Source organism: Mustela nigripes, chromosome 10 (assembly GCF_022355385.1).
Source record: "Mustela nigripes isolate SB6536 chromosome 10, MUSNIG.SB6536, whole genome shotgun sequence".
NCBI classification, from domain to species: Eukaryota; Metazoa; Chordata; class Mammalia; order Carnivora; family Mustelidae; genus Mustela; species Mustela nigripes.
The window spans coordinates 21,697,131-21,724,472 of record NC_081566.1 but is presented as its reverse complement, the minus strand read 5'-3'; the positions used below and the strand labels follow the sequence as shown (position 1 = coordinate 21,724,472).

At 36.7% G+C, this 27,342-nt stretch overlaps 1 protein-coding gene across 1 annotated transcript in view; it reads right to left on the bottom strand.

Annotated features, from left to right (window-relative positions):
- Window positions 1–27,342, bottom strand: part of HMCN1 (hemicentin 1) — a 458,039-nt gene that overhangs the window by 62,953 nt on the left and 367,744 nt on the right. Inside the window, 14 exon segments of the mRNA XM_059412784.1 lie at window positions 901–1,091; window positions 3,889–4,158; window positions 8,747–8,881; window positions 9,024–9,161; window positions 9,583–9,690; window positions 11,295–11,459; window positions 11,651–11,772; window positions 13,496–13,652; window positions 13,956–14,083; window positions 14,467–14,611; window positions 15,637–15,778; window positions 20,280–20,416; window positions 22,007–22,088; window positions 25,874–26,070. Of these exon segments, the coding sequence (XP_059268767.1) occupies window positions 901–1,091; window positions 3,889–4,158; window positions 8,747–8,881; window positions 9,024–9,161; window positions 9,583–9,690; window positions 11,295–11,459; window positions 11,651–11,772; window positions 13,496–13,652; window positions 13,956–14,083; window positions 14,467–14,611; window positions 15,637–15,778; window positions 20,280–20,416; window positions 22,007–22,088; window positions 25,874–26,070 (2,117 nt within the window).

Genomic DNA, 27,342 nt, shown 5'->3' with positions numbered 1-27,342 from the left:
CACATTTTATAACTGATTTGAATAATTACAATTTTCGCTGGCACCTGTGGTTCAGTTAGAGTCCTAGTGACACAGCCAGTCACTAGGGTTATTTACCTGATAATCCCAGGAATCTGGCTAAGGGCCAAAATTATACTATAAAATGAATGTAATCAATTTTATTCCTTTAATCTGTTCAAATTTAATTCCATAAAGATTTTGTAATGAAGTTTAGGTATTTTGAAGGGCAAGGAATAGGAATAAGATACACACAAAAGCCTTGAAAGTGATTCACATTTTAATCGTGTTTCATATTTGGTACCAAGTATTGATACTCTCAAACCACACAGTAAATTTTTTTAAAAAAGTCATGTAGTATATATACATAGATTCTTCTTCAAGTGGGTGACCACTGAAAAACTGAGATGCTTCTGACAGCTACTGTTCTGTAAACTGGGTCAGTACCACATAAGAATATTCAAAAACCTTAGCTTGCATAGATCCCTAAGACTTTAATGTCCTTGTCAATGATTAGAAAGGGTTATTCAAAATTCTGAAAAGAACAGAAAAATTGCTTTTCATATCTGCTTAATACTGCATCAGACATGCTTATATCTCCTGTCTTCTAATCACTCCCATATTTGGGTACATGCATGGAATATAACAGAGGAACTTAGAATTTTTCCTGATAAACAGATTTCCACAAAAGTAAAATAATTTTAGAAGGAGGCCATATATGAGGTCCTACTGTCTGTTAAAATATTATTCTTAGACATGGGCCATAAAATGAAACATGTGTAAAATTCATTTTTTGGCCTGAATTTGTAAGAGTGTTTTTCTTTCATTATTAAAGAATATATTTCCAGGCTGAGTTACTAAAAGTAAAAGGGTGAATTACCAATTCACATCTATTAAACTTACCACAACATTTTCCAGAATAAGTTCTCCATAGGGTTCAATGGTATATTTTCCTAACAAGTTAGCTAAAAGAACATTGCCTTTTTTCCAGTTAATTGCTGGTGTGGGGATTCCATCAGCCATGCATGGAAGAATGGCTTGTGAATTCTCATTGACCGTGTAGTGTATTTCTGTACTTCGGATTCTAGGAGGTACTAAGAAGAGTTTAAAAAAGATAGTCATTCAAGATGTTGAGTGCAATAATATCCTCGTTTGCACAGAATATTCACACACAAAGGACTCTTCTGAGGATAATTTTGATGGAAATAGTAAAATAAAATGTATTAAGTTATTTTTTACTTGTTACCATGAAAGATGCCTATAGCAAGAACTCTACAGGATTTGAACTTGTTGAATACATTCATAATTAGTTTCTAAGCAAATTACAAAAAAGTAGATTAGATTTTATTTGATTTCTTAAATTTCCATCTCTCTCTCTCTCTCTTTTAGAGATTTTAAAAATTTATTTATTTGACACAGAAAGACAAGCAGTGAGAATAAAATAAAATAAAATAAAATAAATTTATTTATTTGACATAGAGAGACAAGCTCACACTCTGAGCTTGACACAGAGTGACAAGCTCACTAATGGCTGAGCAGGAAGCCAGATGTGGGGTTCAATCCCAGAACCCTGGGATCATGACCTGAGCCAAAGGCAGACATTTAACCATCCGAGCCACCCACGTCCCCCTTCTTAACTTTCTCTTACTGAAGTTTCTTATGCTTACTGTAGTGAAGTAAAACAAACTAGTCCATAGTTGTATAAGCTTTGGATTTGTAGCACAGACATATTGTGAGCGCAAACTAAAAAAAGTCACCAGTTTAAAACACTGTAAAGCACTCACCCCATATTGAATATCATAAAATGCTATGGAAAAAATATTTATTGTAGTATTCCATGTGTTACAACAAATAAAAATAAAACCATGTCAAGACATTTAATTCAGCTTTTAGAGGAAATTTTTATAGTGATTTCAGAACTCTACACAAATACTTCATATGCCTCGAATTTTTTTTTGGCCTGGAATTTAGGCAATATAAAAAGATCAACCGACTATATAAAAATACAAACAAATAGCTTAGTGGACTTGGAATTAAGTTATTTACTTCTAAAGAAAAGGCTTAAAAAGTGTTAAGAATAGTTGGCTCAAAAAGTAAAAATACACACCCCTCCAAAAACTATTACCTTTGGGATTATTCAAACATATCAGTAAGAAATAGATCAATTTTAATGACATTCTGAAAAGTGACAGGACAAAAGTTGTATTTAGCAAAGATTATTTTTTTAGTATATGAATAAATACATAAACCATATCTGAATAAATATACATGCAAACAAATTATAGAAAAAACATACAAATCTATTTTGTTGAATGGTAAATTATAAATATTTGATCCATTTTTAATTAATTTATATTGTATTTTTATCTTTTTTTTATTCTTGGGGTTGATATTTCAATTTTACTAGTGGTGATGAAGTTGTAACATTAGTACATTTACTTCGTTCTTTTTCAAAATGAAAATTTTAAGGCTCCGACTTTACATTTGATTTTAACTTTGGCCAACACACCATACATTTTTATATGTAATATCCTTATTTTTATTATTTTCTAAATAGTAGGAAAACGAAAACATATTCTTTGATCTACTTGTTAACTAGAATGGTATTTTTAGATTTACCTTGGGGTTGGGGTTTAGGTGTTAAAAGTTTATGACATGTTTCTAGCTTTTTTATATCGTGGGAAGGAATTGTAGCCTTATTTTTAAGTTACTAAAGATTGCTTTGTTGTTTAGTATATGGTTAATTTTGGTAAACTTTATACAAATTTGAAAAAGAGGAGTATTATTTATTTGAGTCTAAAGAACTAATGTGTATTGATTCATTCAATTGTATGAACTGAAAGCACATATAAACCAGGGGAAATATTTAAAAAACTCATAAATAGTGATTTAAAATTTGGGCTATTATTTATTTATTCAATTAAAATTGTGTCTGCTTGAAATAATCACTTTAACTATGAAGTCATAGGAAATTCAAACACACCTGGAGCATAAAAAAGAGCCTTCACAAGTTTTTAAAAAAAAGATAAAGCAAAGGGTCATCTTTACAAGAGTTACCTCTGAAAACAGTAGCTGGAAAGAGTTTAATTTATTTATTGTGTCTTCACACTGATATTAATAGGTATTTTAATCTTTAAAATATACATTAACAATGAACACTGGGTGTTGTACTTTGTACCTAAACAAAGAATCTTGGAACACTGCATCAAAAAGTAATGATGTATTTTATGGTGAGTAACATAATACAACAAATATAAAATAAAATAAAACAACAAAAAAAGAAAATATTTCAATGCTGACTCTTAGGTATTTTGTTAGTTGTCTGAATACAAAGAAAAAATGATTTTTTTCTGTTATAAAAATATACTTATAAATATTTTGCCACTTTAAATAATAAATCGAACAGATTTCCAACTCTCATCAGGTTAACACTAAATAATGTTCATATGGAGATTAGTTTTGAGTGAAGACCATTTGCAAGTTGAGAAATAAGCAGAATAGTCACAAGACACAAACGAACCCCATAAATGGGATCTATAGCCAAAGTATAAATACTAATAATAACCACAATATGAGGGGATGATTGGCAACTCATTAATTATTTTGGCTATCTTAATAAAATCTCTCTTTCTTTCTCACACATGCACTTGATCACAGCCTTTCTTTTGCCCACACCAATAATCAGAGCCTCCATATTATATGAGAAGGATAAGTTCACCTACACACTACATGCACGTGTGCGCACACACACACACACACACACAAGCACACACCACTTTGGATTGCTGGTTTTGCATGACTTTGACTTTCATCCTATTTTTTTTCTCAATGGTCTTCTCTCTTTGCCTTGGCAATGCAGCTGATTGAAATAATTCATGTTAAATAACCTACCATGGACAGTGAGCTTGACGCTTGTGCTGCTCGATCCTGCTGCGTTTGCTGCCATGCACGTGTACTGGCCGGCGTCATCAGGCTGAGCAAACGCTATCTGCAGAGCCCCAGAGCTGAGGATGCGCTGGCGGACTGATTCCACAACCACACGCCCATCTTTGTGCCAGGTAATGTCAGGGGGTGGGAGGCCATCTGCCTCACACGGTAGGGAGATGGGCTTATCCACGGCAGTGATATATTCCTTTGGATGGGGGCTAATGACTGGAGGAACTGAAAGATACAAAGTGTAAACTTCATCTTAAAAGCATAAAGGTACCATTTACACACTAGAGTACCACTCTAGCAAAGGGAAGTCACAGAAAGAAATGAAATCCTGACTTTACCATATCATCAATCAAAGGATCACTACACTTTCTTTTCACTGGAAAAAAAAATTCCTTTCTTAAAAAACTGTTTATTATCTTATGTTAGTCATGGTACAGTACATCATTAGTTTTTGATGTAGTGTTCTGAGATTCATTGTTTGCGTGTAACACCCAGTGCTCCATGTAATATGTGCCTGTCTTAATACCCATCGCCAGGTTCGCTCATCCCCCCCACCCCTTCCCCTCTAAAACCGTCAGTTTGTTTCCCAGAGTCCATAGTCTCTCACGGTTTGGCTCTCCCTCTGATTTCTGCCCCCTCCCCTTTATTTCCCCCTTCCTGCTCCTTAGGAGCAGTGAAACCATGTAATTGTCTTTCTCACTTGACTTATCTTCCTTAGCATAATCTCATCTAGTCCCACCCATGCTGATGCAAATGTTGGGTATTCATCCCTTCTGATGGCTGAGTAATATTCCATTGTGTATATGAACCACATCTTTATCTGTTCATCTGTCGAAGGGCATCTCGGCTCCTTCCACAGTTTGGCTATAGCGGACATTGCTGCTAGGAACACTGGGGTGCATGTGGCCCTTCTTTTCACTACATCTGTATCTTTGGGGTAAATACCTGGTAGTGCAATTGCTGGGTCATAGGGTAGCACTATTTTTAACGCTTTGAGGAACCTCTCCACTGGGAAAAGAAAATTCTTTGAGCCATTTTCAGAATATTGTTGCCGGCATAGCCAACAAATATAAATGATAATTTTAAATGAAACATAAACATGTATTCCTGAGGTACTGCATGTCTAAAAGTTTTAGGTTGTGTCAACAGAGGCATTTTATTTAATATACTGTATTATGAGATTCATTTCAGCTACTTAAACTTTCAGACTAGACCCCTTCAAGGTCTGGAAATTATTCGACGGCTCAGAGATACTTTGACTCAAGCACTTCCTACAGTGCTTAGTATCTCAAATACAGCGGCTATATTTAACACAGTATTGCTTGAGCGACTGAATAAATAAATTAGTAGATCATGGAAAAGAATTATATATATAAAACTCTTCCCACTTCTTCCGAAAGCTGTGGAAGAGCTTAGGATAAGGCATTCTCGATGTTTCCAGTAGGCTGATTACCAATTAGGTATGGCCTGGATAGTTTATTGAACCTCAAAAAAATATTAAATGATTATGAGAGAACAATTGAGCACAAGCCAGGAGCAACCGACCACAAGCACACAGGAAAGAAAGAAGAGGATGATTCATCTGTGTCAATACAAGTCCAGAGACAGTGACAAAGTGCAGAGGACAACAATGACAGTAAAAATATCACATTCAGCATGTGTGAGAAAAACCCACAAGAAACAAACAAACAAAACAAAACAAACTACTACCCACTCAGAAAGCTTAAAAGAGAAACAAGGCAAATAATATTGATTATTATCACATACTGCCTGGGAAATGAATCAGAAATGAGATCTCTGAGAGCTGCAGAGCCCAGTAATGCCCTGTGTGTAGCAAGTCCTAAGGACCTAGAACTATCTGCCGCATCTCCAGAGGATATGGAGAAATGGTCAACCACAAGGAGACCAAATCTTATTTTATTTTATTTTTAAAGATTTTATTTATTTATTTGAGAGAGATAGAGTGAGAGAGAGAGAGAGACAGTATGTGTATGCAAGAGCAGGCGGGGAGCAGAGGGAGAGGGAGAAACAGACATGGGGCTTGATCCCAGGACCCTGAGATCATGACCTGAGCTGACGTCAGATGCTTAACCAACTGAGCCACCCAGACATCCTGAGACCAAATCTTAAAAACACTAGTAGTGATGAGTAAAATAAAATCAACAAGTTGTAAAAAAAATTATGAATAACCATGTCAAAATTACTTGTATCAGCTAACCTTATTTGGTTGGGGTTTGTGCTTTCCATTACATACTATATGTGCAAGGAGGGAGACTGGGTTCAGAATTTTCATACCTCTAAAGCGTGTAGTTATCTCTGCTTTTGAAATGTTGAAATGTTATTAATCATTTAATGTGTTTCTTTGTCCCGTAATTGCTCATATCAATAATTTCAATCAATTAGTGAAGGAAAAATCCCTCCAAATGGAAATGTTCTTTCCATGACCTCCATGTTGCCAAAACCAATGAATATTTATTGGTCCTTATCCAACTGATCTCTCACTTCCATTCAACAAAGCGTCCACTCCCTTCTTGAAACACTCTCCTCTGCTACCCTCTGTCTAGTTTCCCTCTAACATCTCTGCCTCCTCCTTTGTACTCTTCTCCAGCATCCTCTCTTTTCTCAGACCTTTAAACAATGCAGAGTGATGGGTCTTTGTCCTTAGCTCTTTTTTCTGTACAAATTCTGATCCAGTCTTGTGGACTAAAACACACTGATTACTTCCAAATTTATATCTTACCCTCTACTTCTCCCTTGAGCTCTGAATCCATAAATATTCAACTCAATTTGATATCTCTATTAGGATTTCTCATACTTTCCCACATCCCGTAGGATCAATCAGAAATCATGTTTTCCTTCCTCCAAAGCCAGTTCCCCCCGCTTGCACTACCATTCCCCCATGGCACTATCATCTATCTACTCGCTATCTCAAGCCCGAAGCCCAGGAAACATCATTAATTCCTCTCTTTTCCTAACCTCCCAAATCTGATTCATCACTCATCCTGGCAGTTACACCTCCTGGAAGTATCTTAAAGCCACCACTTTTTCCATTTACCCCTGCAACTTACACGGCCACTCTTACTTCTGGCCAGGCTGTAACACGCTGCCTAGAGGACCTGAATAGTACCTTCGGCTCCAGTCTTGCTCCATCATCTACATGGCCCCAAACGAGATCTTCCTAAAACCAAATGAGCATCTTGGCTAAACCCATAAAGTCTCCCACTGCATAGAGAAGAAAATTTAAACTTTGTGTGGTCCGTCTGACCTTCCATGTATTGGCTCACCTATTCTGACTTCCTTCATATTTTGCCAGCCTTCTCCTTCTCCATTACTCTCTACCACATTGCCAGGTTTCTTTCCTTATTTTCTCCTGCTGTGGGCCCACCGCAAGCGCTGTCCTCTCTCCCTTGGACACGCTGCCACATTTGCAAGGCTCATCCTAGCTTATCACTCAGGTCTCCACCCAAATGGTACCCCTTTAGAGAAGCCTACTTCTTCTTCTTTTTTTTTTTTTTTAAGATTTTATTTATTTATTTGACAGACAGAGATCACAAGTAGGCAGAGAGGCAGGCAGAGAGGAGGAAGCAGGCTCCCTGCCAAGCAGAGAGCCTGATGTGGGGCTCAATCCCAGGACCCTGGGATCATGACCTGAGGTGAAGGCAGAGGCTTTAACCCACTGAACCACCCAGGCGTCCCAGAAGCCTACTTCTTAAAGCCTACTTTAACGACTAATGTCAAATGGTCCCCACATTTCCCCATTCTTCCCATCTCAGCCTTTTGTTTTCTGCTTAGCATATGTCAGAATTTATAATTATTTCATTTACTGTGGTAGTTAAGTTTTTTCCCTTCTGTACACCATAAGGGAAGGATCATGTCTGTAATGTGCAATGTATTTCCACTTATTATTGCAATAAATATTTGTTGAGAAAATGTTAGCATTATAAAGAAATTAGATTTATAATGCACACATTAAGTAAACTTTACTATAGTCAGTAATATACCACAGGAAAATCATACTTAACAGAAACTTGAAATCAGCTAATGCAAATTCAGAAGCTCAGAACTACTTCCAGGGCGCCTGGGTGGCTCAGTGGGTTAAGCCGCTGCCTTCGGCTCAGGTCATGATCTCAGGGTCCTGGGATCGAGTCCCGCATCGGGCTCTCTGCTCAGCAGGGAGCCTGTTTCCTCCTCCTCTCTCTCTCTGCCTGCCTCTCTACCTACTTGTGATCTCTCTCCGTCAAATAAATAAATAAAATCTTTAAAAAAAAAAAAAAAAAAAAAAAGAACTACTTCCAGGTCACAAAACTAATACATGCAAGATACAAATATTATATCAAGAAAATAACAGTTAAATGTGAAAAGACCCTGCTTTGTCAACAGAATAATTTTTTTCCATCAAGTTGGTTAACTGAAATTACAATTTTTTTGTTTTATGATTTTTTATGTATGATTTTTAAAATGGATATTAGAATCTAATGTTTCATAAATGTATCCAATGTGGTATCATGGAGAGATTGGTTTTAAAAGTTACCTTAAGCATGTGCTACAATGAAACAGAGTACCATATGAAGTTCAGAGAAATCCAAAATACCATGAGATGCGTCAGTTTTCTTATATAAACAATGACCCCCCAAAACCCTCAAGAATTAAATTTTCTTCTTCATAAGGGTAACTGAAAAAACACATTGTATAATGTAATATAAGAATGCTGAGAACTATAGTAGCATCCTTATTTTAGATAGATGAACTTTTGGTGTACACCTTGTTACAAGCATCTCTGCAATGAAGACATAGAAATTTACTATTTAGGTACCTTGAACATTTAATTTGATTTTGCCTAAGGCGGTACCAGCCGGATTCTGAGCCACACACATGTAAGTACCAGCATCTTCTCTGGCAGCTCTGGAGATCTGCAAGCCGCCCCCGGGAAGAACTGCATGGCTTTTTCCTGCATCAGTTATGAAAGCACAGGGAAGAATTTTTATTAAAAAAAAATTTCTTTTAAATTTTTTCATTAAAAAAAATCATCCTGACTTCTGAATTGTGAAACACTGATTTGTCATTTTCTTGATAGAAACAGTGGTAGGTACCTGCAGTGACAACATTGATGCCTTCTTTTTGCCAAGTAATGAAAGGACTGGGGGTCCCTGTTGCTTCACATGGTAATAAAATGGGATTGTTTACAATGACATCGAGTTCACTTGGCTGAGGCTGAATGACTGGAGGCTCTATAAGTACCAACAGAAAAAGCAATGGCACCAGTTAGTGGCAGAACTGTCTAAAAGTTAATCACGCCTAGATCCATATTTCCATGTTATTAGTGATTTGATTGTCCAGAGGAAAGGAGAACATTGGCCACATTACATTTTTTTTTGTCTTGCTTCCGTAAGCAGATTCCATTAGAAGAACTCCATTAGGAGACTAGAAGCCAGAACAGATTATAGATGTTCAAGAAAAAAATAATTTAGGGGTTTTTCTGTGTGATTTTTCATCTGTATGTTTTTCTTCATTTATTGAAAAAATATTTATCAGTCTTTCATATCCCCCAGATATTACTGTGGTTCATAAGTCTAGACAGCACATCCTTTCACGAATAAACATGACTTGAAGAAAAAACAAGCTTTTAATGAATTAAATGACCTTCCATACCCTGGACATAAAGGGTCACATGTCGATGTGCAGAACCAGCTGCGTTCCTGGCAACACAGGTATATTTTCCAGCGTGGTTTAACTGAGTGGCAAATATTTCAATTGCTCCTAAAAAGGAAAAAGTATTTATGTATCTAGAACATCCATTTTTCTGTAACCATTTTTCTGGTTCGATAAACTATGTCATTCTGGTTTTGTGTTTTCATCACCATAGCACAGGAACACTTGGCTTATACTCATACTTGTAACCCCCTGAAGGGCCCAGCGCGGTGCCTTTTGATCATTATTAATAGCTTTATTTAGGCAAAATTTACATGCCATAAAATTCACCCATTTAAATGCACAATTTTATGATTTTAGTATCTTTCCAGAGTCATGCAATTCTCACAACCTGATTTTGAGAACGTTTCTATTACCCTAAATGGAAATTTCTTTCCATTTACAGTCACTTCACATTCCCAGCCCCAGCCCCATGCAATTACGAATTTCTTCTTCTTCTTCATATATTTGCCTTTTCTGAACATTTCACGCAGATGCAATCATACAGCTGTCCTTTGTGTCTGATTTCTTTCACTGCGAGCAGTTTCTGAGTTTCTTCTGTTGTAGTGTGCGCCAATATTTTTGTTCCATTTTATTGAAAAATAGAATTTCATTGTGTGGATTAGCCACATTTTGTTTATTCTTTCATCAGTTGATGGACATTTGGATTGTTTCTACTTTCTCTATTGTGAATCATGCTGTACGAACATTTGCATACAAGTCTTAGTGTGGACATATGTTTTCATTTTTCTGGGTAGATACCTAGGAATGGAGTGTTGGGTCATATGGTAACTCTTGTTTAATATTTTGAGAATGTTCCAATGTGTTCTTTTAACACAGTACCTTGTGCTGAAGGGTAGTTAATTTCTATTTTATGATTTTAATTGCTACCAATCTATACACATTTCAGAGACAGCCAAAATACTTGGCATTGAGAGCCAAGTTCTACCCTGAGAACAATCTTCCATCATTTCCGTTCTATTGAAAAAGTAAACAAATTCCCTTAGAATAACATGTACAAATGCATAAAGCCCCAGGATGTTAGCTGCTACTTTAGTTCAACTCTAGTGTACCTTCCCAATACAAAACACCAATGTGCACTACCTATATTTTCATTTAGATGAATTATAATTTTTCTCTTTCAGTACATAAATTCTATAAATGATGGCTACTACCACTCTCAAAAATTATCCATCCTAACATTTATCACCCAGCCTTACCTGCTCAGTTATAAAAACCCTGAAAACAAAAACCTTGAAAACCCTCCCAGTTCTATAGCCTCAGAAACTCAGTGGTGTATACAACTTATTTGGGGCACTAGAGCTTTATTAAATGAATGGAGATTCTTTCTGGCCAATAGAAAGAGTGTGGTTCACTCAAAGGCAACCAGTGAATTTGTGAAACTTCAGGATTAGTAAGAATGCACTTAAAATCTCCATGATCATTCCTATTATATTCAGTTATTGTGATTTTGTTTCCAGACTTTTTTTTTCTCTCCCTTTGTCCAGTTCCCCTTCTCATTCTAACTGTATTTTTTTTTCCCAGATGTATAAGACTAGGAATGAAATGCATTTTATTTATTTTTTTAATTTTGGTGCAACAAAAGGCCAGGTAAGTTCATCCATTAATAACTAGTGTCATCATAGATGTATAATGACTGAGCCTGGTCTTACCTGAGGACAGAATTCTGTAACCGTCTCCCCTGGGATGTAGCCTTATACCATTTTTTGTCCAGTGAATTGAGGGAATTGGAACTCCTGAAGCAGTGCAGGTGATTACGGTGGGGGCATGTTTGGTTACTACGAAGTCTGTAGGCTCATCGGCTATGGAGGGTGGAACTAAAACAACAGTAACAGTAATTAGGAAGCACACATTTCCAGTACTTACAGGTTTCCAAAGCCTTATTATACATCTTTCTCTTTCTACACTGAAAGTTAGTAAGTGGAAAAGGAAGCCCTTTTGGGAAGTAGTGGGATGATGAAATGCATCATTATAATAACTGTTAATCCACATACTAAGCCAGTTCTACCTTGGACAGTGAGATCCACAGTTCTCTTATCCTCCCCAGCATCATTTGTCACGGTGCACTCGTAAGTTGCAGTATCATCCACAGAAGGGGAAATAATGACCAGTGAACCAGAAGAAAGGAGTCTAGAAGAAAAAGTTCAGAGCGATGATGTACTACAGGTCAATTTTCATAAATGTTGGTTCAACCACAACACGGTACCATGAAGGAAATGGAGTTCTTTCCTTGTATTAAAACGAGGAATCAGACTTCTTTGTGTATGGGCAATGGGTTAATAGAGCCTCAACGTGAAGATTTAGAGGAAGCAGTTGTATAGAAGGATTGCTTGAAGAGGGACTCCTGCATTTTCTGATTGCTTATATCATGATCAACCATGCTCTCCTAAGTGACATATAGGAAAATGAGTCTGCTGATGACAGCCACTGTTTACTGAGATTAGAATACATTCCAGAACCATCTCAACTGCTTCACATAAACTACCTCTAATGTCACGAACTTTGCAGATTGGCATTCGATTATTTCCGTTGACAGGCTGGTAATTACAAGTGCATCTGTCTTACATGTTGCTCTACTTTGCATGTCTCCTTACGTGTGCAGAACACTTTTGAGATGCCTAGTATGTATATCAATAAGTCTTTTCCCTAACTTCTAACCAATTCAAAACTAAAGTGATCTGGATCACTTCAAATGCTTAAGAGGTCTAGTAAATGTGCATATGTTATGAAAAATAAATCTAAATGAATTATCTATTTCCTTACTTCAAGGTGTGCACCATTAGAATAAAAATGATTTGATTCAATGGGAATACATTTGACATGCTTTTTAAAAAAGGTGTTGCACATTTTCTGTATAGCACATATCTTTCAATCACTAGACTCCCAGTACCCAAAGATTTAAAAGGTGAGAAAGAAACAACAGAATTTCAAGTGAAACACTCCACAGCTCATATTTCCTAATGTATAAGTATTGATTATTATCAAAGTAAATCTACAAGAACACTTGTTTTTAGCATTATGGCAATTCCCTTGACAAGATATCTGTTAATTTAACTGAGATACAAGAAATGATGCTCATTTACATCATCAGAAATTCCTAGTGATTGGGGCGCCTGGATGGCTCAGTGGGTTAAAGCCTCTGCCTTCAGCTCAGCTCATGATCTCAGGGTCCTGGGATCGAGCCCCGCGGGCTCTCTGCTCAGCAGGGAGCCTGCTTCCCTCTCACGCTCTGCCTGCCTCTCTGCCTACTTGTGATCTCTGTCAAATAAATAAATAAAATCTTAAAAAAAAGAAAAAGAAATTCCTAGTGATTAAAGTGTTAGCTTTTAAAAAACATGCTGTCATGTTATGAAATATTTGAAGTAAAGCTGAAGAAATGCAAAAATTGGAGAACAAGGATGTTTGTCCTCCCTACCCATGCTACCAAATACCAAAGTTGTATTTCAAGGTTTAGAATTTCATTTTTATTCTATAGCTAAAGTTGGTATTATTTTTACAGAATAGTTGTTCCCTTATACCAAATATTTTCATTCTTTCTTTTTATAAAATTCCAAAAGAGGCTATGAAAAATAAAGCAGAATAAGAATCTAATTTTGTAGATCTCTCTGATCATCATCCACAGGGCTTATGGATAGAAAAGTTGAACTCATAACTCAGAACAAGCTTTTAGACTGAAAAACTAGTTCCATGTCAAGAAAAATACACATTCTCTACATACTAGCTAATTCTTTACACTTTATATAAATGCTGTCCCCATTGATAGAGATGAAATGTTAATTCTTTTTAAAATTTTGTTTCTAAATGTATAAGTTTCTAAATGTAGGTGGGTTGTTTTAGTTAAATGATTCCTTACCTGTATGAATTCTGACTTTGGTCCACATTAAGAAGATGCCCATTCTTCCTCCACCTGATTGATGGTTTTGGTATCCCAGCAGCCTCACAAGCCAGAGTAGTTTGAACATTTACTGTTACAGTTATGTTGGTAGGACCCAGAGCAATGGATGGAGGAACTAAAACAAAGCCAACAAATAAGAGGGAAACATAGCAAACAGTATGCCATCTGATGTATTTCTACCAGATTGAAATTAATCACTGGTAACTTGCTACATAGTTACAAACACAAGAAGACTCTGAATTTAGTGTTGTGATGGTGCTAGCCACAATGAGGAGAAAACATGGGTACTGACTGTTCACAATAGAGTATGGTACCTTTATACAGCCCTGGATATCAAGGTCTTTATGAACTCACAGGTTTAGGCCATCAGAGAATATTTAACCCAAAGATGAGAAGCTGTTCCTACAAGTGTATTTACCGTGGACTTGTAAATCTATTCGCCTGCGGTCTGTTCCAGCAGCGTTGGTAGCCATACACAGATATCGCCCAGTATCTGCCACATGTGCCGACTGGATATGAAGGAATCCATTTTCCAAGATGGAGTATCTACAAGAAAGATCACAAGTGAAGTTCTTGGAATCAGCTTTTGTTTTCTGATTATCTGAATTTTGACTAAGAGTATATTAAAAGACATAAATCCATTTTTAGACTTTTTCCTGCTTTAGAAATTTGCAATACCCTTGGTGGAAAAAAGGGATATTCTGCAAAGGTGCAGAGCAGATGGACTTGTGATCTTTGATGAATTATAATGATTATGTGTTGACCATATGCCATAGAATTATGCTTTTTAAAACAGTATATTTTGATTTTCATATTAAGATGAAAAACTAATATTAAGTGTAGCAAGACCATGATAATATACTGGGAAAGATTTAGGGATTCATACTTCAGTTATTGCAGTATTTTTCATCCATTTCCAGAATTGTTACCTTGCATGACTTGCAGTGAGAACAGCTCCATCCTTTCTCCATGTTATCCTTGGGGCTGGCACACCCTCAGCAAGGCATTCCAATACAGTTGACGTATTTAGGTGGATGACAAGACTCTGGGGGCCACTCTTTATGTTTGGAGGAACTGCACAAGAGATGCACGTGGAAAGCTTCATTCATATCAACAATACAGCCTGAACTAAGACTCTGAAGAGGTAATACAAGGTTAGCTTTGAGTCAAATGTATAGCTTTGCCCACAGCTAATTCAGGTTAGTATAAATAGAATTGGGGTTTAATTCCTAAAGTCTTATTCAAGATACTCAGTGTTTAAAAATAAAGCACGGGTGGGGGAAGGAGGTTTTAAAACCCTGATATGGTGTGTGAAATCTGGCTTTGTAGGAGAGATGTTGAACATGCATCAGCTCTGGTCTGATGCAAATTAAAGATGATATTTCTTATTTCTCTTTGGCCAAATAATGGTCTGAGAATGTTAACACTGGAACAACTTCACTTTAAATAGAGAACAGAAAGTGGGCTGTTCTAATGAATAGCACATCTGTGATTAATCATGCAAGTCTCAGAGTATGTATTTTATTAATCATTGAGTTCATATGGGAATAGAAAACCTGAATTTTAATTTTAGTGTTAGAGATATTAGTTGTGTGGGTCACTCAATATCCTATAAAGTTTTATATATTAAAAAACCAGAGAGACTGTGATGGGGAAAAGTCTGTATTATCTTCCCAATTATTGGCAAGTTTTGATGTTTAGATTTTAGATTAGAGAGAATCACAGTCCCACGGCAGTCTCTGTCTAGTGCATATGTACTCAAACACCAACATGAATGAAGGTAAACTAAATAATGAACCACCTGTCACCCAGAACCTTAGTGTGACTTCCTCAATGGCTCTGATGTGAATGACACAAAATGTCAGGATACATTGATAACAACTGGACATAGATTATCCTCTAAGATAATGTATCTTTAATTTTTTTGAAATATGGGTTGAATATAGCCATTATACAAAAACTACATGTTGTCTTTTTGAAAAAATAGGATAACCACAAGAATTCATTGAGTGTGCCCCTAAGAAATAAAAATGTTACTATGTCTTGGAATACGCTAGGCCAAAATTTTAAATTGTGAAACAACTGTTAATTTTTCTTACCATTTACAGTGAGAATAAATTCTCTTGTAGTCTTTCCTGCAATGTTGCTGGCCACACAAGTATAATTGGCTGTATCACTTAGATCTGCGTTATTAATTTGCAAGTATCTCCCTCCAGATAGGATTCGTACTCGAGGTGTTGCCTAGATTCAGCAAGTAAAATTTATGATTAAAATATCAGGAAAAAAGAATATTACTTTATAACAAGGGCACAATCAAGATTCCCAGCTCTCCTGGCCACAATAATCTGGATACCCAAGGTTGAGCAGGTGACTCATGTTGGGCCCCTGAGAGCCCTCTGCAAGACTTTGTTGGAAGTGTTGGTGAATAAGACCACTTTTTTTTTTTTTTTTTTTTTTTTTGTATCTATCTGGTAGTGAGGGTGACATAGGCTGGTGGCAGTTTTATTACCATGTGTGGACAGCTCTGAATCTAAAACAAACCAAGCAGAGCTGAGATTCAGAGAAAAAAAACACAGATGCTTGATTACATGAGGAGAACCGCTGGACCTAGCAATACCTAAAACCCAAGTTCACCAATCGCTGTAGGTAATAACTGCCTTTAAAAAAATTGTTGGGGGCCCCTGGGTGGCTCAGTGGGTTAAGCCTCTGCCTTCAGCTCAGGTCATGATCTCAGGGTCCTGGGATCAAGCCCCGCATTAGGTTCTCTGCTCAGCAGGGAGTCTGCTTCCCTCTCTGCCCACTTGTGATCTCTGTCTGTCAAATAAATAAATAAAATCTTTAAAATTAAATTGTTGGTTTGAGTTTGAATTCTGCTACTTACAGTTGAAAGTTCCATGACTAGTAAACTAATGATCTCTTAACATTTGAAAAATAAGTAAATAAATGATTTTAGTCTGCAAATATTTGTTAGGCATTTATTTTGTGTACAAGCATGGGACCAAGAATTATGAGACTATAGAGATGATGAAATCTAATCTTTATTATTAAGTCTAATTGGGAAAATAGATGTAAACAAGTAGTTCTGTATAAATTAAGAAGCATGACGTTCATAATCATTAAAAAATTCCAGGTAGAATCAACAACTACTATTTTCTGGTTGAGCCAAAGAAGGAAATATTTCAGGGAGAGCCTAAGTAAGATTTTTCTGCCATGTGGGCTCTGTCCCACATAGATATACAGTTGACCTTTGAACTGCATGGGCCCATTTGTATGTGGATTTAAAAAAAAAAATACAATGTAGTACTATAATGTATTTTCTTTTCCTCATGATTTTGTTAACATTTTCCTTTCCTTATTGTAAAAATACAGTACTTAACATATATAACATACAAAATACGTGTTGATCGACTGTTAATATTATTGGTAAAGCTTTGGGTCATCAATAGATTATTAGCAAAATTTTGGGGGATTCCAAAGTAATATACAGACTTCTGACTGAGTGTGTGTGGGGTCAGTGCCTCTGACCTCCATGTTGTTCTAGGGTATATTCCTAATGAAACAAGTGTTCATACTAAAATGTTCAGTTTAGCCCCATTTCTCTAAACCTTTCTATTTTTTTTTAAGTTGTTGTTTATCTACTTGAGAGAGAGAGAGAGAGCACACAAATAGGGGGAGGGGCAGACAGAGAGGGAGAAGCAGGCTCCCTGACTGAGCGGGGAGCCCAATTTGGGACTTGATCTCATGATCTTGGGATCATGACCTGAGCTAAGGGTAGACACTTAACAGACTGAGCCACCCAGTTCCCCTCTCTAGGCCTTTCATTGCTATAGGAGCTATTATTGATTATATTTTATTACCTGATGAGAATATGTGATTTCTTAAACATGTATGTTAAATTCTATAAAACATGTAATTGTAATTTTTTTTATATGGATAGAGCAGGGTTTTAGGCTAATAAAAATTTTCAGAGTTGATTCTTATAATGTTTTGGTCCTATGAACATCAGTAAGATCTGCTAAGCCATCAAGTCTCACGACAATTTTTCCTGGTTCTCTTCCCATTGGCCACCCGTGATTCTTCCAAATTGCACTTCTTTCTTCAGACAGCCTCTCATTCTCAGCTGCTGCTGCTGCTTCCTGCTCCATGCCGAGCACCAGAGCCCTGTGCCTGCAGCTCTCTACCCCTCCCACCTGACACGTGAATGCAACCTTCCCATCTTTCCACCTCTGTGGAAAACAGTCAGCCTTTTGTCCGAGGCTCATCTCTTCATCTGTGACCAGGGTCCCATTCCCTCTCTGTCCAACACGCATTGTTTATAAACCTCTCCACATCCTATATCTTCAGTTGCTTTCTTTCAGTAAATAAACCTATAAAATCTCTTTTATATTTCAAGAATATGTGTTATGGACATTGGAGAAGGTAGGTGCTAGGGTGAGTGCTGTGAAGTGTGTAAACCTGGCGATTCACAGACCTGTACCCCTGGGGCTAATAATACATTATATGTTAATGAAAAAAATTAAAAAATTAAAAAAAGAATATGCCATAATTATTTCCATTCTTTCTTCTTCCTTAACACCCACAACAACTGTAACCTATCTTTTCCTTTGATCACTCCACTGAAGAACAATTCTTCTGATCTTTAATCACTTCTGTGTATTGCTACAACCATGGACACAATTTAATTTTCATCTTAATGGACTCTTAACCACTTCCTCTCTTTTCCTTGGTGTTTAGTGCACCAATGTCTCCTAAACTTAATTCTATGTCTCTGAGTCCTCCCTCTCAGTTCTGATCTTCTTTTCTTCTTCCTTTGCTCACCTTATAAGTATTATTATTATTATTATTATTATTATTATTATTGCCTTAGACTCTGTTTTCATTTACAGGTTATCTCATACTGGAAGCTTCCTGGTCAACTTCATACAAACCTACAGATTTAACAATTGTTCATACCATGGAAGATTATCACGTCAAAGACATTTTTGATGAAATAGGGACCAGTATTTCTCAGTACTTTTTAGAATCTCCACTTGGATACTATATTGGTAATTCAAACTTAAAATATCTGAAACTGAACTCATGTCTTTTTTCATTACTGTTGAACTCACCCTGTGCCAGTACTAACATCACTTGATCATAGCAGGGATTAGCCCAAACTTGTCCATCACCAACATTCACTCAGTCTCTATGAACAACTAATAGTTTTTTGTTTTTTTAGTTTTTTTTTTTTGTAAGAGAGAGAGAGAGAGTGCATATGCATGTGAGTGGGAGTTAGGGAGAAGGAAGGGGAGAGGATGAGAATCTTAAGCAGACTCTACAATGGGGGCACAGCCCATCGTGGGGCTCAGTCCCATAACCCTGAGATAGTGACCTGAGCCAAAACCAAGAGCCAGTCGCTTAACTGACTGCCCCACCCAGGTGTCTCTGAACACCTAATGGTTTTGTCTGAAATGGACACATGGAAGATATAACTGTGGAGAAAAAATAAGAACATGAAAGGTCTTGTGAGCTAAGTGGGGTAGTTTAACCTGATCCCTGAAATCTGTGGGGAATCATCAAAGGATTTTAATCAAGGCCTACTTCAGCCACATTAAGATACTTAGCAATTCCTGCTAGAGCAGCATTCCTTTTCCTGTAAGGGCTTTGTAGATGCAATTACCTGTGATTAGAATCCCCTTCTTCTTTCTTACCCAGCATCTACCCATCATCTAAAACTGATCTTGTGCTTTCCAAGAGGCTCCCCTGAATTTTCCTTACCCTGCAGTCTCAGTTACTTGCTCCTCTGTTTTCATAAAATGCTGTACCTCACTCTAACATGTGAGTCATCTCCATGCTCTAATCTCTGATGTACTTCTATGTCTTTTGAAGTAGTCTGTGAGCTCCTCAAGGGTCACATCTACTCCCAGTAGCAATTATAGTGTCCACCGTTATAGTAGGGGTAGAACAAATAGAGAAACTGAGGCACAGGAAGGTTAAGTGATAACAATAATCTGGCATGTAAATAACTCTCAGAATCCACTCTGGTATTAGTCCTTCGGTATGGTTTGGTGGTCGTGGAAGTCCTTCTGCCTTAGGTGTTAGGGGACTTAATCTTCTTTTATAATTAGGCACAGTGTAACACCCACAGGTTATATAAACAGGATTAGGAAGAACAAAAGGGGGTGAAAAAGCATAAGTACTAGGATAAGAACAATCAGAGCATTCAAAGTCAAGGCTTTGAGCCAACCCTAAAAGACTATTTAGGATCCCGTGCTGTGACACACTGTCATGGCAGACAGACACTCCATGAGCTTGGGAAGCTCTAGAGAGCTAAGTGTGTTTTTCAAGGATTCCAATTCTATATTCCTGGTATCCAAGGTATCACATAGATCCTGGGGGTCCCTCCTTGGGCCCCAGTTTTTTCCAGAAAAATTCAGTAAGAAGTTTTTTCTTTGGAGAGTTGGATGATTTCTTCCTTCTCAAGAAACAGCTGAGTGTTTCAAATCCAGTTTTAATCCATGGGCTCCAGGAGATACATTTACAGAGTGTCTGAATCAGAATACCTATCTTTTGACCCATAACTAGTTAATAACTACCCCAGTACAGGTTGAGAAAAGAAGGCTGACTCAAAGACCCTGGCTCACCCTTCCAATGTCAAATAATAGTAGCCTGGCGTTGTTTGGTTTTGTCTACCTACCAAAAACTCTACAGCTGGGTTTTTTTTTCCCTTCAAAATAGATTTTTGGAACATAGCAAGACTTACCTGTAACCGTTCTCCATTTTTAAGCCAGGTGATTACAGGTGGGGGCACTGCGTCTGATTTGCATTCCAATGTCACTTGTCTGTTCCGTAACACAGTGAAATCCTGGGACTCATCAGTTCCAGCAATATTAGGGGGTACTGGGTATGAGAAAAAACATGTCAGAGGCTTTCAATAAACAAGATATAAAAATGATCTGAATCATCTTACATTTTCAACAAGTGTTGCTTCTGTTATACAAAATTAGAGGCATAAACTTAAGATATTACTTGTTCAATTTATCGTACAAATGGTTACCCGTAGTAGACTTTTTAAAAAAGTCTTACTCGGTACTTTCACATATATAAAGTAATGAAATTCTTCCAACAGTCACATGAATGACAGGCTAAGTAATATAATCACAACATCATCACCATTTAACAGGTAAAGAAACTAAGGCACAAAAAAGGGATTTCTTGTCCAGGTTCCACATCTGGTATGAATTTTCTCTGAACATCAAATTTCCAAACTACTAAATCAGGGTCTGTTCCATCATAATATAGAGAAATGTAGACATTTTCATAATATTCAGAAATATATCTTTTTAATGTGACTTTTATATACAGAATTTACATGTCAATTAATGGCAAGGTCTAATTTGTGTGTAGGGCTCATGGGAGGAAGGGAGGCACCTAAATTATAGACAATTTGCACTGCCTAGTCATCCAGGCTATGACAATGAAATAAGTAATTTCTGTTTGGTTTTTTAAATGTTCCTTTCAATAAAGGGTAATTTTTATCTCTATGTTGAAATAATATTGACCTGAGTCTAATTGGCCCAACTTTTCTAGAAGGTAGTTTGGCAATAAATCTTGAAGCTTTTAATGTGTATGTGTGTTTGTGTAATCAAGCAAGTGTACCTACAGAATTTTATCAAAATGAAAGAATTAAGGGGACAGGCCGATAGGCCAATATGTATGCACAAAGATGTCTATAACAGTATTCCTCATACTGGCGAAAATGCAAGAACAGCTTAAATATCCAAAAATCGGGAATGGATTAAATAAATGATAGCATATTCATAAAATGGGATACTGGGCCATCACTAAAAAATGTTATAAAGATATGTTTTTTGACATGAAAACATGTTTATTAAACCATTAAGAGAGATGAAAAACATGTCTGATACTATATGCTGTAGGGTACATTTCTGTGACAACACATTTGTATGCAAAAAAGCCTTTGTGTAATGAGACTAGGTGATATATTTTCTTTTTCTTTCTTTTTTTTTTTTTTTTAAAGATTTTATTTACTTATTTGACAGACAGAGATCACAAGTAGGCAGAGAGGCAGGCAGAGAGAGAGGGGGAAGCAGGCTCCCTGTCAAGCGGAGAGCCCGATGTGGGGCTCGATCCCAGGACTCTGACCAAAGGCAGAGGCTTTAACCCACTGAGTCACCCAGGTGCCCTGATATATTTTCTTCTTTACTGTAATTTTTAGTCTATTATTTTTTTAAATAAAGAACTATGAATTATTTGTGCAGAAACAAAATAAATGAGTCAGAAAGTCCAGAGGTATTTCCAAAAAGCATTTGATCAGCCAGATATAAGAATCAGATTTACAAAATACGTATTTCCTTATACATAAACATATCTTATGGTTTGCTAGGGAGTTGCCCCATGTTCCATCAATTATGGCTTCTAGATAGGTGTTAGTATATGATAGATGGCAGGATATTTTGCCCAATTTACCATGCACTCTCACTAAATATTCTTTATCATCATCTCCTGCAGTACTGGACGCCAGACACGTATATCTTCCTGTATCCTCCACCTGCAAAATCCAAATAAGTGAATTACACAATGTTAATACATCAGGTTTCATGAAGAGAATAAGTATTCACTAGAATGAATATAAAGTCTCCCACAAAACAAGGTATCATGAAGATAGCACAACAAATCAAATTTAATAAACTGTTTTCACATTTGTGATTAGCTCTCTGCTAAGCTATGTTTTAAGAGGGTTTCAATATTTGATCTCAAAATGTTTGCAGGTTAGGTATATTTAATGATCTCAGAAAATGCAAGTATATATATAGGACCTAGCACCAGAAGTCACAGACGAGACACACAATGGTTATTGAACAAATAAGCATTCATGGACATAAAGGTAGACTTAAAAGTTCAACTGGCATCTTCCTGAAGAAAATGAAATACAATTTATTAAATAAACAAATAAAATATCAGGTTACTTAAAGTACATTAATACCATATTTTGAATGTGTCTTTGGTAAATGTGGTGAAACAAAAGAGCTACATTCTATAATCTGGCTGTAAATTGTGTCAGACTGACAGCATGGTTTACTATTACCTGACTAAAACCAGAAACATTTCTTTAAAAACCCTATGCATAGTTTCCACTGCAAGTGTTAGTCCTCCTTCATATGTTTGACATTGTGTAGACACAGCCCATGCTTATGTATGCATAAAATATACTCTGGAAAACAGATGATCTTACTTCTGTGAAAAAAATTTCTTTTGGAAAAGCAGAAAAATCCTGTTTTCATTTATTTTACTACTTGAACATTCTTAGAATATTGTGAATTTTTAAATTCTTACATTCAAAACCGAATTTATAGGTATGGAAAAACTTTTTGGTAGGCTGCAAAACCTCCTTCAAAAAAATTTAAGACTAGTATGTTTGCAAAAATACTTCAATTCAACTTTAAGAAGAATGGCACTTGCACAGTCCTTCTATTAAGAGTTTAAAATAATGTACTGAGGCCTAGAAAATAATTTCTGTGTTTCCCATCATATGTTGAGAGCCTTTAAAACTCAACTTTTCTCAATCAACTCATTTTATTCCCAAGTAATATTGTCCTCTCCACTTGTTTGACTTAACCAAATTTGAACCATCATTCATGTCTACTCTTAAATCTTGCCTCCTCCAATAAATACTTCCTGATAATTTGTGCCTTTCTGTATGCCTACAGTCATCATTGGTAGCTATATTTTCTAGACTGTGTTCTGTTCATAGGGTGTCACAAAAGTTATAGTTAATTGAATTTCTCTAGAGTAGTATTTGGCAGTATTTTGGACACGTACTATGGCTCACAGAGGAGAGAAAGATATAGTATATAAAGTTTTCCAATTCTATTCAGTCACAGAATTTCCCCCATTGGAATAACTCATAGAACTAGTATTTGGGGGCACCTGGGTGGCTCAGTTGGTTGGGCGGCTGCCTTCGGCTCAGGTCATGATCCTGGGATCGAGTCCCGCATCCAGCTCCCTGCTCGTCAGGGAGCTTGCTTCTCCCACTGACCCTTCCCTTTCTCATACACACATACACACACTCTCTCTCTCTCAAATAAATAAATAAAATTTTTTAAAAAAGAACTAGTGTTTGATGGAAGATACTTTAGGAAACTCCTGTCTCTACCACACAATTCAGAATTTGCAAAGCTTCCAATATGTGTCAGGCATAACTGTATGTTACAGACACATACACGAGAAGATAGAGTCCCAATAAGTGAAATATAATGTAATAAGTGAAATATAATGTATAATGTACAAGATGCCCTGAAGACACAGGAGCAGAGGAACCAAGGTCAGTCTTGGGACTTGATGATATTTAATTTTCCACTTCTAAAATATTTAAGAATGATTTTCTTACTATTTCTCTTCTTAATTTTGTCATGTGTTTAGTTTTATATCCCCTAGACAACCAGAAACTTCTCGAAGGCTGAGACATGTTTTAGGTATTATGTTTGTATTCTCCACAATAGCTACCTCCTGTGGGTCACCATCTAATAATGTGATCTTTGTCTCCTTTTGTTAATTAAACCCAACTATATAATGTTTCCATTTAAGACTTACTATGATGGGGCCTTAATCTTCCTTTTAAGCTTTCTTTATCATTATTCTTTGGTATTTATAATTCTATTCCACACAGTTCCCTGTCTCCTTATGTAAAAAAATTATTTGGGCTCGGGGCGCCTGGGTGGCTCAGTGGGTTAAGCCTCTGCTTCAACTCAGGTCATGATCTCAGGGTCCTGGGATCAAGTTCCGCATTGGGCTCTCTGCTCAGCCAGGAGCCTGCTTCCTCCTTTCTCTCTCTCTCTCTGCCTACTTGTGATCTCTGCCTGTCAAATAAATAAATAAAATCTTTAAAAAAAAAATTCTTTGGGCTCCTTTTTTATCGGTTGAAATTATAACATTTGAGGGTTTTCATTCAGTAAGGGGTTTGACAGCTAACCCCAGTTTTCTCAGAGCTACTGCAATGTTTGACAGAGAGGAAAGAGGGGAATGGAAGGCATGTTCTCCTTGATATGAGAAACAGGGAACGTGCTGAGTTCCACTGGTTAGGTCTCTGAAGCCGAAGAAGGATGGAGACCCAGCTCTGTCACTGAACAGTGGTGAGTCCTTGGCCGGCAAGTACTTGATCTCTCTGTGCCTGTTTCTGGTTGTGTAGAATGGAGGTGAAGACCGACTCACAGGGTTGTCACGAGAGTCACCGGTGTGACAGAGCCCAGAGCTGTACACAGGATGGACACAGTAGACAAGTCATAGCCCTTAGCTCTCTTTTTTCAGGTCCCTTTCCTTCCTCTTTCCTCAGTGAAAATGCACACAGAATATAATTAAATAATTTGTTATTCCATGTTTAATGGAGTGATGATTATCCTAACAATAGCAGCAGGAGAAACCATTCTAACTCTATTTAACAGTGCCTGTGGCACTGTTCTAAGCATATCATCTTTATTTTTTTTTTAAGTTTTAATTATTTATTTGACAGACAGAGATCACAAGCAGGCAGAGAGGCAGGCAGAGAGAGAGGAAGAAGGGAAGCAGGCTTCCTGCCGCACAGAGAACCCAATGCGGGGCTTGATCCCTGGACTCTGGGATCATGACCTGAGCTGAAGGCAGAGGCTTAACCCACTGAGCCACCCAGGTGCTCCTAAGCATATCATCTTAAATGATCTTTTAAATCCTCAAGTGGAGTAATAAGGTATTATTACTATTTTTATCCCAAAGTTACAGACGAGGTTATCAGGGCACAGATGGAGAATATCCATAATGTAAGATTCGTCATTGTGAGTAAAACAGAGGATTACTACGGTGAGGCATCCCAGACACATGTCTCTTTAATATATTTACGTTTCTGATGAATTTCCTTAAACACAAACTATAAGAACAATTTTACTGAATTGAGTGTTTGAAAAATTGCATCTCTTCAGATTTTTATGTCTGCTAGTTAATTCTGGAGACCAAAATTTCTCTTTGAGGCCTCATCTGTATATATGTTGAACAGCTTTTCTCCAGTTCTTAAAGAGCTACATGGCACAAATTAAGAACTTGGGAAAATACTCTCTTACGGCCCCTTGAAAAAACTTGCAAAAATTAAAGGGTCTTGCTTCTTCCAAGTTTCATATGATACTTCCACTGCTTCTCTTAGTGTATCCAAGCATGCATACCACAGCACCAATCTACCCTTGTTAAGGTTAGAGAGAGGGATCTTGTGATCTATTTGGACTCAAAAAAATCATTTCTCCATTGTGCCTATATTAGCAAGTGAGAAGTGTAAGCCAGGATAAAATAACTTTTTTTGACTTCAACGCTTACCTGAGCACTAGATATTCGAAGCACGGCTCCACCTCCAAGAGTTTGTACCTGATCTGTCTGTGGGAGGGGCCGTCCGTCCTTCATCCAGGTGATTTTAGGAGTTGGGATTCCAGAAGCAAAGCAGGTAAATTCAAGTGGATTATTAACAATCACTGAAATCTCTACAGGTTCTTCTGATCCATTGATATGAGGTGGTTCTGTTTAAAGGGAATTAAAAAGAATAACAAAATAAACTTGCTGTTTGATACATTACTGCTAATTAGGAAAACTTAAGAGGAAATTCATCTCAAATTTATGTTCATATAATATAAATTGGTCAAATACCAAAATGATCATTCCTAGATGTTATTACCATTTGTCACTGGCACTATTTAAAAAGGGATGGCTCACGTCTATCCGAGATCATGAAGGAAAAGGCAAGCCAGTCCCAGGCAATTATAGCTCAGCAGTGGGGATTCAGCTAGAACAGCCTCACCTAACTGCCAAGACTGGGGAACAATAAAAACTAAGCTCATCTTATACCATTTTTTAAAGAGAGATATTGTAGCTATTATTTCTACAAAAGCAACAGGCAAATGCTGTGGAATTCTGCAATCATCTTTTCTATGCGGCACTTTAAGAGGAAACAATGACTAAGCAGAAGAGAAAATAGTTACATTTGGAGACTATTGCTGTGTAAAACACATTTGTTATGTCTGGGCAGAAATAATTTCCTTTTTTGTTATTTATATTTCTAAATTACCTTTCTCAAGAGGATGTTAAAGAATCTAAACACTTGGAAACATTAATATTCCTTAGTCCAAATATTCTCAAGTTTAGGAATCCCTTTAAAACAGACTTTTCATACAATGATCATTCAAGTTTTCTATGAACATTTCCAGCTTACTATTTCACCAGGCAAGCCAAAATAGCTGTTGGACAGCTCCAAGGATTAGACTTTTTTTTTTTTTTTTTAATCAGGAATATAGTTTACAACAGAGGTTCACAGCAGAGCCTGAATTTGAATCCTGGTTCCAATAATTATTAGCTTAGTGGATTTAGGCAAACCTCTAAAGTAAGAATAGCACTATTATTTAACGATAGGATTACTGTGAGCATCCAATGAGATAATCTATAAACTACAATTTATGTTTCTCAATATATTTTATAATTAAAGATTTTTTAAAGAGTTATTGTTACTACAATGTCTACTATAGCTGTTGGGATTATTATTAAAACCTGCTTACTAAAATACAAAAACAAAAACAAAAACAAAACAAACAACTCCACCTATGGTCCTTATTTTCCTTAAATCTAATATTCCTTTCCAGATTATAATTAAGAAGTCAGAGTTTCTTAACCACTGACCCACATGACTTCTTTTTTTTCATTCATCTTATGACCATTTTCTTAAATGCATTTTAGAATGATCCAAGATTTCTTGCTTGAAGGATTTCAGTGTTTCCATGTTGCTTATTGAGTTAAATAAA